The 13,699-nt window shown below is 42.3% G+C and overlaps 1 protein-coding gene across 9 annotated transcripts in view; it reads left to right on the forward strand.

The window, feature by feature from the left end:
- sdk2b (sidekick cell adhesion molecule 2b) overlaps nt 1–5,826 on the forward strand; it is a 443,163-nt gene extending 437,337 nt beyond the window's left edge. For all 9 annotated transcript variants that reach the window (XM_014179818.3, XM_014179822.3, XM_014179819.3 and 6 more), the window contains one exon: nt 358–5,826. In XM_014179818.3, coding sequence (XP_014035293.1) covers nt 358–807 — 450 coding nt within the window. In that variant the 3' untranslated portion in view covers nt 808–5,826. The remainder of the gene's footprint in view (nt 1–357) is intronic.
- The last annotated feature ends 7,873 nt before the right edge of the window (nt 5,827–13,699 follow it).

Consider the following 13,699-nt stretch of genomic DNA (forward strand, 5'->3'; position numbering starts at 1 on the left):
TTGCTGTAATCACTGCCAAAGGTGATTCTAACATGTATTGATTCAGGGGGTTGAATACTCATCTAATCAAAATATATTAGTATTTTATTTTCCATTAAAAAAATTATATTGTAATTTTAATTCCACTGACATTACAGAGTATTTTGTGTAGATCGTTGACAACAAAAAAAAGACAAATCAATTTTAATTCCACTTTGTAACACAACAAAATGTGGAAAATGTCAAGGGGTGTGAATTATTTTTGAAGTCATTGTATGTGCTAGTATTCTGATAATAACTCCTCTCTCGTTCTCTCCCTCCCCCTGTCCCATCACCCCCACTCCTCTCCCCCTTCCCTCTCCCTCTCTCCCCTCTCAGGGCAGTGACAGTGAGTACGAGGTGGACCAGAACAGACAGAAGACCCACTCTTTCGTGAGCCACTACATCAGTGACCCAACCTACTACAACTCCTGGCGCCGCCAACAGAAGGGCATTTCCCGGGCTCAAGCCTACAGCTACACTGAGTCAGAGTCGGGCGACCAAGAGCCCTGCGCCCCGCCACCACCCCTGCCCCCATTGCCACCCCAGCTCACCTCCACCACCCCTCCGCTTAAGCTCCAGACCCAGGGTCAACCCCAGGGCCTCCCACCCCAGGGCCAGGGTAGTCTCTTCAGGCCAAAAGGCAGCCGGACTCCGACCCCCTCTCAGCAGCTCTCCACCTCCACCCCCTCCAGCCACTCCAACACCCTGTCCTACTGGCCCCCCAGCAGCCCCAGCCCGGCCCATGGATCTCGGGCCCCAATTGCCGGGTTCTCTTCCTTTGTTTGATGCAGAGAGAGGGATCCGTGCTCCCTTCTGAAAACAAAGCCCACCCCGCCGCCCAATGTGTGTTTGTTTAGAGAGTAAACACCCAACACACAACAAACAAACCCTCGAAGTCTATCATTTTCATTTTGGTTTCTGTCATGGCTGGTGTTAATCAAAACAATTCTTGCTTGTATTTCTTTTTTCTTTTTATTACTGAGTTGTGTTTTAAGGATCATACTGTATACAGACAGGACAGAAGTTACATACTTTCTTTCAGTACTTTTTTTCTCTTGTGTGCGTGTGCTGGTATAGTTTTATTTTCATTTTTTAATGACGACAGCTACTGAGACAGCTCCTTAGAACATGATAGTATCTATTCGCTTTTCTGTTAGTGTTGCTGCTTGATCAAGTTGCATGAGTTTTTTTTTGTATTATTTATTTTATTTTTCATTGTTACAATTCTACACACATTCAACAAGAGAATAATCTAGTTAGGTTCTGTAAAAAGTCAAGATATTATTGTAAAAAATATCTAGAAGACGATAAAAGTGTCATGGCGTCGATCCACACTCGGATAACAAGCACCAATGGAAGTGGAATCCCAAAATGGAGCCATACAAGCTAATTTGAACGATAGAGAGAGGCACAGGGTATAGAAAGGACAGTGATGAAGTGATGAAAGTGAAAAACAAGGAGGAGGGGGGAAATTGAGGCCGAAATGAACCCAAAACGTCGGTTTTGAGATGCCGGGGCCAGTCCAATTTGGCCAAAAGAAGTTTCTGTCTTCATGTGAGACATGTTAGTGACCTCTGCCCAATGATTTATGGACCATGACCCTCCTTGGAATCAGCTCTCTGGCGTGGCATAGCCTATAGCACATGCACAATTGAGTCTGACAGCATTTCGATGTCACTGGCAAGTCACATCTCTGTGCCTCTGTGCTGTACGTACTATACAAGGGCCCGGTCGCCTGGCCAGGGAGGAGATGGGAAATGAAGTGAAATGTACTATATGTCTAAAGAGAAAATGTTCAGGTTGGTCTTCAAGTTGTTTATTTCATTGTCCTTCAGTGTATCAGACATGCATTGGTTGATTATAAATAGGGATGAATATTTTCCGTAAAATCTACCACTTTTCCTTCCCAACAAAATTACAAGCCCTTCCCGGGAATCCTATTATTCCCGTTCAAACCGGAAATGCTATTTTAAAGCATATATTACCAGCAAAAAAAAATCTGAGAGTTATACCACAAGTTATCTCAGTTAACACACTAAGTATGTGAACCCTTTGGAATTACCTGGATTTCTGCATAAATTGGTCATAACATTTGATCTGATCTTCATCTAAATCACAACAATAGACAAACACAGCCTGCTTAAACTAATAACACACAAACAATTATACGTTTTAATGTCTTTATTGAACACACCGTGTAAACATTCACAGTGCAGGGTGGGAAAGGTATGTGAACCTTTGGATTTAATAACTGGTTGACCCTCCTTTGGCAACAATAAACTCAACCAAATGTTTTCTGGATCAGACCTGCACAACGGTCAGAAGACATCTTGGACCATTTCTCTTTACAAAACTGTTTCATTTCAGCAATATTCTTGGGATGTCTGATGTGAACCGCACTCTTGAGGTCATGCCACAGCATCTCATTTGAGTTGAGGTCAGGACTCTGACTGGGCCACTCCAGAAGGCTTATTTTCTTCTGTTGAAGCCATTCTGTTGTTGATTTACTTCTGTGTTTTGGGTCGTTGTCCTGTTGCATCACCCAACTTATGTTGAGCTTCAATTGGCGGACAAATAGCCTTACATTCTCCTGCAAAATGTCTTGATAAACTTGGGAATTCATTTTTCCATCAATGATAGCAAGTTGTCCAGGCTCTGAGGCAGCAAAGCAGCCCCAAACCATGATGCTCCCTCCACCATACTTTACAGTTGGGATGAGGTTTTGATATTGGTGTGCTGTGCCTTTTTTTCTCCACACATAGTGTTGTGTGTTCCTTCCAAACAACTCAAGTTGTTTCATCTGTCCACAGAATATTTTGCCAGTAGTGCTGTGGAACATCTAGGTGCTCTTTTGCGAACTTCAGACATTCAGCAATGTTTTTTTTGGACAGCAGTGGCTTCTTTCGTGGTGTCCTCCCATGAACACCATTCTTGTTTGGTGTTATACGTATCGTAGACTCGTCAACAGAGATGTTTGCATGTTCCAGAGATTTCGGTAAGTCTTTAGCTAACACTAGAATTCTTCTTAACCTCATTGAACATTCTTCGCTGAGCTCTTGCAGTCATATTTGCAGGATGGCTACTCATAGGGAGATTAGCAACAATGCAGAACTTTCTCCATTTATAGACAATTTGTCTTACCGTGGACTGATGAACATCAAGGCTTTTAGAGATACTTTTGCAACCCTTTCCAGCTTTATGCAAGTCAACAATTCTTAATATTATGTCTTCTGAGATCTCTTTTGTTCAAGTCATGGTTCACATCAGGCAATGCTTCTTGTGAATAGCAAACTCACATTTTGTAAGTGTTTTGTATAGGGCAGGGCAGCTCTAACCAACGTCTCCAATCTCGTCTCACTGATTGGACTCCAGGTTAACTGTCTCCTGACTCCAGTTAGCTTTTGGAGAAGTCATTAGCCTAGAGGTTCACATACTTTTTACAACCTACACTGTGAATGTTTAAATGATGTATTCAATATCGACAAGAAAAATACAATAATTTGTGTGCTATTAGATTAAGCACACTGTTTTTGTCTATTGCTGTGACTTAGATGAATGACCAATTTATCCAGGTAATTCTAAAGGGTTCACATACTTTTTGCCACTGTATTTTAGTTGTAATATAGGCCTATGAAGCACTGTTGGCCTACTGGTAAAATATTATGAGGTTATTACAGCCTAGTGAAAATTATATTCGTTTTAGCCTACCATTTACTGAAATATTTCAGCCAGCTTGTTGTTCCTTCCCTCTCCCCTTGCACCTGGCTATCAGTGGATTGCAGGAAGGTTGTGGCTGTTTTTACTTCATGGTAATCTGCTTATTGTGGTGACTTGGTCTCAGGGAACATGTCCGATGCTGCACTAAACAAACAGATAAGCAAATGGCCGCAATAGCGGCGGAGATTCAGCACCATGGATGGAGCCACAGTTTATAAATTGCCCGCAAATCTGACTTTAAAGTCAAGCCCGTGATCTCGCTTTTGCTAGTGTAACATCATGGAACAACGTTGCAAATGTCTATTTCCTTTTGAGCGCTTTTGCAAACACAATGTATCAGCCGTTTTGTTAACAGTGAGAAGCAGTTTATATTTTGGAGCTTCTGCCAGTGCCACACAGCTAAAGTTAGGAGATTTGTGAATGTGAGATGGAGACTGCCTACCATAACTACGTTGAGAGGTCGCGTGTAGCCTGCTACAGTTTCATGATAGTCAACAATGCCAGTTAAAAATTAAAAGGCATTTATTGGGGACTTGTGTTGAGTAGACTAAATTGGTAGGCTGCTTGTGTTGTGATCCCCAGACTAATGTGTGAATGATGTTGGATAGTTAAAATCCATTTCATGCAGATATTCGCACATGCGTATTTTGTATTTTTCCAAAGAAATTATATATTATTGTTCCAGAGATCGTAATTTTTTTCTTCTCGAGAATCGGGAAGGAGCTTGGTCAGGAAATCCTGGGATCCCGGATTCCTGTGTTAATCCCTAATTATAACATAGCTATTGTGAGATCTGACACCACTTAAGAATACAGTCTGCTGAATGGGACCTTACCAGGTTCTGCGCCAGAAATGGCACCCAGTTCCTACATAAATAAATAGTGCATAAAATAGTGCACATCCTAAATGTCATTACTACTACAGGGGCTCATCAGCCACTATGAGCCTTCCCTTGATCTGACAGGTGGTGGGTGGGAAGACATCTAAAAGCTCTACCTACCGTGATGATCTAACCTATCCTGTGGAGTCACGACTCACTCACAACCCTCATCAACACACCGCCACCGCACATGCCCAGTGGCCCACAACAACAACATCAGACAGTGACATTGTCCTGCTTCCACATCAAACTATAAAGAGTGGAAGTTATAAAAACACAGCCAGCATCTTAAGTGTTCTTTGAGTTCTATGGTTCCTACATGCGGGCACACAGAGAGGAGCAGGCTCAGACACTAGGGCCATTTTTAAAAACAGACAGAAAATAGACAGTTCCGCTGGTCTCCACAGAGTTTTCAAACCCAGAGTAAATTCAAGGCAAAGTCTTAACATGTCATTACTTCCACCCTGTGAAAGTGATACTGACACTTTTTATTTGTCAAAACACAACTTTATATGGAAGGAGTGTTTTTGATTTGACTCCCCGCACGTGAGCTTAGCTAGCTGACGTTGCCATGACATCGCCTACAAACGTGATCGGGGATTTCTATTGGAGAAGCAGTTTCTGGAGCTCTTCATCTATAAGCCCTTTGGGATCTCTCTCATTTGGCTCAGATGCTGTTCTCTGTCAGTGACATTATCATGGGAAGTCTTTGAGCTGGCGCAAAGAGATGTTGTCATGGAATGGATTCACTCTCTCTCACGTTGTGTAACAATGATGATGACGAGGATGAAGATGATGATGAGCGAAAGGCACAATGCAGGTGTGACTGACTGTAAGTCCTATTTGAATATGAGACTATTGTCTGTGCTGATGTGTGATTATTGATGATAACACTTCTTCAACATTAGCATTATCCACTGTGTGTATGGATACAAGAGACTGTACAGGATTCCCAGGAGAAGAAGAGGGAGGGTAGGTAGGCACTGCCCACTTGGCGCCTGCCCTCCATGGCCAGCTGAAAAGTCACATACATTTAAGTACAGACTCAGTGGTGGTATAGTCACAGTTTTATCATAATTCCAAAATTCTCATCTGCTTTTTTCTCTGTGGGGTGATTTCACTGTACGCAAAATAAGCCTATCATTATACTGAATCTGAATGGATATATGATCACGGTACATTTCCAAAATAAATTATTTTTCAATGGGTTTCCTGGTACTGTATGGATACTGTAAAGGAGGGGAAGGGATGGAAGTAGTGGGGGAGGAGTAGACAAATAGGGGTGGGGTTGATGTGAATGGAGAGTGGCCTTGAAATTATATGAGTGTAACCCAGGTAAAATACACTGAGACAGCTTTAAGCGTTAACAGTGAATGTGTAATGATGTATAATATAATGTGTTATGATAAAAACACAGCCTAAAGTGTTCTTTGAGTTCAATGGTTTCTACATGCGGGGTCACACAGATAGGCGCAGGCTCAGACACGGGGGCCATTTTGAAAAACAGACAGAGAATAGGCACATCTGCAGGTCTCTCACTTGGATCAGGTGCTACTCTCTGTTAGTGGCAGGGAGCCTTTGAGCCGGCGCCAAGAGATGATGTCATGGAATGGATTCACCTCTTTCTCTCACGTTGTGTAACGACGATGATGATGATGATGATGATGATGATGATGATGATGATGATGATGATGATGAAATGCACAATGCAGGTGTGACTGACTGTGAGTCCTATCTGAATAGGGGACTGTTGTCTGTGCTGACGTGATAATTGATGATAGCACTTCTTTAACATAAGCTTTATACAAAGCATCCACTGTGTGTATGGATACAAGAGACTGTACAGGATGCCCAGGAGAAGAAGAGGGAGGGTAGGTAGGTACTGCCCGCGTGGCGCCTGCCCTCCATGCCCAGCTGAAAGGGCACTTCACATATAGGTAACTGCCAAAATAATGGAAACACAAGTGAACGAGGGATACAAAGTATATTGAAAGCAGCATGCTTCCACACAGGTGTGGTTCTTGTGTTAATTAAGCAATTAACATCCCATCATGCTTAGGGTCATGAATAAAAATGCTGGGCAGCCATTATTTTGGCTACCATGGCTATGCCCCTATAGGATGACAATGCCCCCATCCACAGGGTATGAGTGGTCACTGAATGGTTTGATGAGCATGAAAACAATGCAAACCATATGCCATGGCCATCTCAGTCACCAGATCTCAACCCAATTGAGCACTTATGGGAGATTCTGGAGCGGCGCATGAGACAGCGTTTTTCACCACCATCAACAAAAAAAACTAATTATGGAATTTCTTGTGGAAGAATGGTGTCGAATCCCTCCAATAGAGTTCCAGACACTTTTAGAATCTATGCCAAGGCACATTGAGGCTGTTCTTGCGGATCATGGTGGCCCAACACCCTTAAGACACTTTATGTTGGTGTTCCCTTTATTTTGGCAGTTACTTGTATCTATACAGAACAGGTAAAAAGTTTGGACACACCTACTCATTCAAGGGTTTTCTTTATTTTTATATTTTCTACATTATAGGATAATAGTGAAGACATCAAAACTATGAAATAACACATATGGAATCATGTAGTAACCAAATAACTGTTAAACAAATCGAAATAGTTTTATATTTAAGATTCTTCAAAGTAGCCACCCTTTCCCTTGATGACAGCTTTGCACACTCTTGGCATTCTCTCAACCAGCTTCCTGAGGAATGCTTTTCCAACAGTATTGAAGGAGTTCCCACATATGCTGAGCACTTGTTGGCTGCTTTTCCTTCACTCTGTGGTCCAACTCATCCCAAACCATCTCAATTGGGTTGAGGTCGGGTGATTGTGGAGGCCAGGTCATCTGATGCAGCACTCCATCACTCTCCTTCTTGGTCAAATAGTCCTTACACTGCCTGGAGGTGTGTTTTGGGTCATTGTCCTGTTGAAAAACAAATTATAGTTCCACTAAGCGCAAACCAGATGGGATGGTGTATCGCTCCAGAATGCTGTGGTAGCCATGCTGGTTAAGTGTGCCTTGAATTCTAAATAAATCCCTGACAGTGTCACCAGCAAAGCACCCCCACACCACCACACCTCCTCCTCCATGCTTCACGGTAGGAACCACACATGCGGAGATCATCCATTCACCTACTCTGCGTTTCACAAAGACGGCAGTTGGAACCAAAAATCTAAAATTTGGACTCATCAGACCAAAGGACAGATTTCCACCGGTCTAATGTACATTGCTCATGTTTCTTGACCCAAGCAAGTCTCTTCTTCTTATTGGTGTCCTTTAGTAGTGGTTTCTTTCCTCCAATTCGACCATGAAGGCCTGATTCACACAGTCTCCTCTGAACAGTTGATGTTGAGATGTGTCTGTTACTTGAACTCTGTGAAGCGTTTATTTGGTCTGCAATCTGAGGTGCAGTTAACTCTAATGAACTTATCCTCTGCAGCAGAGGTAACTCTGTATCTTCCTTTCCTGTGGCGGTCCTCATGAGAGCCAGTTTTATCATAGCGCTTTATGGTTTTTGCAACTGCACTTGAAGAAACTTTAAAAGTTCTTGAGATTTTCTGGACATTTTCTGGACATTTTCTGGACATACTGACCTTCATGTCTTAAGGTAATGGACTGTTGTTTCTCTTTGCATATTTGAGCTGTTCTTGCCATAATATGGTCTTGGTCTTTTATCCAATATGGCTATCTTCTGTATACCAACCCTACCTTGTCACAATACAACTGATTGGCTCAAACGCAATAAGAAGGAAAGAAATTCCACAAATTAACTTTTATCAAGGCACACTTGTTAATTGAAATGCATTCCAGGTGACTATCTCATGAAGCTGGTTGAGAGAATGCCAAGAGTGTGCAAAGCGGTCACCAAGGCAAAGGATGGCTACTTTGAAGAATCTCAAATATCAAATATTTTGATTTGTTTAACACTTTTTGGTTAGTACATGATTCCATATGTGTTATTTCATAGTTTTGATGTCTTCACTATTATTCTACAATGTAGAAAATAGTAAAAATAAATAAAAACCCTTGAATGAGTAGGTGTGTCCAAACTTTTGACTGGTACTGTATATACACTTACAAGCACAGACTCAGGGCACATAGACATACAAGTACAGACTCAGTGGTGGTATAGTCACAGTTTGATCATAATTCCAAAATTCCCATCTGCTTCTTTCTCTGTCGGGTGATTTCACTGTACGCATTATACAGAATCTGAATGGATATACACTATATATACAAAAGTATGTGGACCTCTTCAAATTAGTGGATTCAGCTATATCAGCCACACTCATTGCTGACAAGTTTATAAAATCGAGCAGACGGCCATGCAATCTCCGTAGACAAAGATTGGGAGTAGAATTGCCTTACTGAAGAGCTCAGTGATGTTCAAAGTGGCACTGTCATAGGATGCCACCTTTCCAACAAGTCAGTTCCTAAAATGTCTGCCCTGCTAGAGCTGCCCCGGTCAACTGTAAGTGCTGCGATTGTGAAATAGAAACATCTAGGAGCAACGACGGCTCAGCCGTGAAGTGGTAGGCAATACAAGCTCACAGAATGGGACCACTGAGTGATGACGTGCGTAGCGCGTAAAAATCGTCTATTCTCGGTTGCAACACTCACATCCGAGTTCCAAACTGCATCTGGAAGCAACGTCAGCACAATAACTGTTCGTCGGGAGCTTCATGAAATGGATTTCCATGGCTGAGCAGCCGCACACAAGCCTAAGATCACCATACGCAATGCCAAGCGTTGACTTGAGTGGTGTAAAGCTCGCCGCCATTGGACTCTGGGGCAGTGAAAACGCGTTCTCTCGACGGATGAATCACACTTTACCATCTGGCAGTCTGACGGACTAATCTGGGTGTGGTGACTGCCAGGAGAACGCTACCTTCCCCAATGCATAGTGCCAACTGTAAAGTTTGGTGGTGGAGGAATAATGGTCTGGGGCTGTTTTTCATGGTTCGGGCTAGGCCCCCGTCCAGTGAAGGAAAATCTTAAAGCTACAGCATACAATGACATTCTAGACGATTCTGTGCTTCCAACTTTGTGACAACAGTTTGGGGAAGGCCCTTTCCTGTTTCAGCATGACAATGCGCCCGTGCACAAAGCGAGATCCATACAGAAATGGTTTGTTGAGAACTTGACTGGCCTGCACAGAGCCCTGACCTCAACCCCATCAAACACCTTTGGGATGAATTGGAATGCCGACTGCGAGCCAGACCTAATTGCCCAACATCAGTGTCCGACCTCATTAATGCTCTTGTGGCTGAATGGAAGCCCCCGCAACAATGTTCCAAAATCTAGTGGAAAGCCTTCCCAGAGGAGTGGAGGCTGTTATTGCAAGGGGGGGACCAACTCCATATTAATGCCCATGATTTTGGAATGAGATGTTCGATGAGGAGGTGTCCATATACTTTTGGTCATGTAGTGTATGATCACTTTTTGTTCAATGATGGTACGGATACTGTAAAGGGTATGGAAGAATGGTGTTGATGTGAATGCAGAGTGAAATTAAATTGTATGACTGTAACCATGGTAACATACGCTGAGACAATGTTTTTAGTAAACAGTGAATGTGTTGAGTAGGAACATCACATGACGTTATAACTAATAATAGCTAATTTGCAACAATGATTATCTAAGATTGTTTCCCTATAAAGGCCCACAAGTCTTTCACATATGGATATCCAATACTTCAGAGGAACACTGAGGAGGATGAAGGCAGTGTTTGTGTGACCCACCTGACTTTCATCAGTGTGTAGCTGGTGTCTGTGTGTATGGTTAATGGGTAGTGATAAATCGTATCAATAGGCCTGTGAAATGATTTTACGTGTCTACAGCTGTCCCCTCCTGACCTTGCCCAGTCCACCCCAGTCCACTCTGCTCCACTCGGACCGCTTTATCAAGGTGAAAGAACACAGAGCCTCCCTGTACCTTATTTATGGCCTGGCTTGGTATGGTCTGTCAGCAAGCCTTAGTGCTCAAAGAAATACTTTCACTTTCTCTTGTTTATTCCTGCTCTCTCTACCTCCCTCTTTTCTCACCCCTATCCCACTGTAACCAGCTAGCCAAGCCAAACAGAGTAACACAGAGGGTACAGTGAAACGAGAGACAGAGAGAGAGAGAGAGAGAGAGAGCGCGCGAGAGAGTAATGAGGGGAAATGACATAACTCAATGATCTCAATGAGAGGAGGGAGATGAAAAACATCAATGACAGTAAATCATTCATCAGCTTATCACTATTTTAAGCAGACTGTCCAAACCCCATCCCTGGTCCGAGTCGTAGACACCGGCAGACTCAGACTGTGCCATAATGTTGTTTGTAGAGGATGTGTGTCAGATGGTGTTGAAGCTAATGTGATCCCAGTCAACCTGATCCAGCACTAACCTACTAAAATGTCCAAGCCAGGGATATGATTGGTTAGGACAGAGGATAGAGAAGATAGAGTACAGGGATTGGAATGGGCTGGCCTACACCCTTGGTTAATCCTTTTGTTGAAAACATATCTCTTGACGGTAGAGACGGGGGATAGAGGCAGGAGGCTATACCCATTAACTGGGGTTAGGGGACTCCTCAGAGGTACTGAAAAGCTTCACAGAGCCTCTCTGAGCCTCAGAGACAGACATACAGCCTGGAAATGACATTAAAAGCTACTGACAGAAGCAAAGTTCAAAGGCCTTTGAAAGATGAAAATCCGGGCCTGTTTAATCATGGGTAACCAGTTTGGGACTACTCCACTCATTTCCATCTGTGGCTTGGTGACTTTTCATAAAGCGATCCTCCATGATTGAATAGGGCTCTCCTTCTCCTAATGCCTGGCTGGGGGAGTTGGGACACCTGGACCAGGTTGTAGGCTGTGGCTTCTGGCAGAACTACTGTGGGAACTAAGAGACTCCCCATAAAAGGGAATAAGTTGCTTTTACAAATCACACAAATTGAAATATATTTACTATTTTGCTGCTTTTCTCTGAATTGAATGTATTTTTCACCACATGCTGTAGTTGCATGTGTCCTGTGAAACAGCTGTCCACAAGTGTTTCCTCTTTTGGCAAAATCTGCCCATTATAAATTAATTAGCCAGGTTATTGCTTTTCCGGACCCTTTTTGGGGTAATTTACCACATGTGGAACAATCTGGGTGAGATGTGTTCTACTTAAGAAATTAGAGGTCCCCTCCCTCTGGGACATTAAAGTCCCTGTACCCCCTACGCATGCACACACACACACAGTCCATGTTTGATTAGATAACACACAAGGGGGCACACAAGGAAGTAATCATAAATCCCTGGGCCCCCTGGGTAGAGGGGTAGTGGTACCACTATCAAAGCATTGTATTTAGGCACCGTCCCATTGAAGTTCTGACGGACCCCGACTTCAAGAGCCGGCCATAAATTCCTGGATCCCTAATTGGCCTATTATGATATCTAATGACCCCTGATGATGTTATCGACTTGGCGAGGGACCAATCACGGAGCAGTGGGATATTTAAGCAATAAGGCATGAGGGGGTGTGGTATATGGTCAATATACCACGGCTAAGGGCTGTTCTTGCGCACAACGCAACACGGAGTGTCTGGATACAGCCCATAGCCGTGATATATTGGCAATACACCATTAACCCCCCGAGGTGCCTTATAGCTATTATAAACTGGTTACCAACATAATTAGAACAGTAAACAAGTAGATTTGCATCATGCCCATGTTATATTGTCTCATATACCACAGCTTTCAGCCAATCAGCATCCAGGGCTCGAACGATTTCTATAAAAACAATTGATAGAGAACAGCTAAAACATTCCATCACTATGGGTGTGGTTTGTTAAGATGATATATGTTTTGCTGTGTCCAACATGAAAGAGTAATTATTTCAATATAAAAATTGATTAAACCAACAGTGCCACATTTTGTTTTTGCTTTAGTGTTTTCCTCTTATGTCCACCAAATGTTGATTGTTTTTTTATCATTCACGTACGATTGATTTAAACAAATGATGCTGATTGATTTGACAGAAGGTTATGGAACAGTACAACAGAAATAGCTTTGGTGATATCAAGCCTTCCAGAGATGATCAATATTCTCTCAGAATATCTTTATGTTATCATTATCTCATACCGTGCCCCTGGAAAAGCCATTTCAACCAGCTACTAGACACAGTGGTGGAGCTGACTGTGGGACCTTCAGAATGACAGTGTGCATTCCAAATGTGAAACCTATAGTATCTACCAGGATTTATTGTAATATACTGAGTATGTATTCTGTGTGATGAAATATATTCTTTATGATACTATGATGAGAAAAATAAAATCATGCTTTACTGGCTCTGGGTATGACATTGAGGTGACCTGATCTGAAGCTGATGATGACAAAAATACATTATTGCCGAAATAAAAAAAATATTACAAAAATTACAAACTGTTGTTGTTGCCTGCTTTCTCTAAATTACTATTTTGTGCATGTGTTAAAGCTGCAATATGTACCTTTTTAGGTAAACCAACCAAATTCACATAGAAATGTGAGTTATATATCTGTCATTCTTATTGAAAGCAAGTCTAAGAAGTGGTATATCTGTTCTATGTGCACTATTTCTATGCTTCCCGTACTTAAGTATCATTTTTGTATTTTGTACACCAGCTTCAAACAGCTGAAAAGACAATATTTTTAGTTATGGAAAATATATTTCACAGTGGTTTAGGTGGTACAATCTCTACACAATGACTTCTTGTTTTGTCACATAAACTGAAATTGGGTGAACTTTTAGAATTTTTGCAACCAGGAAATAGCAGATCGATTTCTGCATATTGCACCTTTCATATGATCATTATGATGGTGATGATGATAATGATGATGATGGTGATTATGAAGATGATGACTTGTAGAAACTGAATGTGATAATTCACAAAAGAAAAAGAAGCCAACTTCATTAATCAAGTAAGATGTAATTAGTCAAAATGTGTACACAGCTATTCCTTTTTGACTCAGCCTATGAATTGTTACTGGCCCTTTAATAAACCGCGGCAGGGGGTGGGAGAGGTGGTGCTCAGAGAAAGGAGTGGGAAGGACTGT

The sequence above is a fragment of the Salmo salar genome, chromosome 28 (genome assembly GCF_965601325.2).
Source record: "Salmo salar chromosome 28, fSalSal1, whole genome shotgun sequence".
NCBI classification, from domain to species: domain Eukaryota; kingdom Metazoa; phylum Chordata; class Actinopteri; order Salmoniformes; family Salmonidae; genus Salmo; species Salmo salar.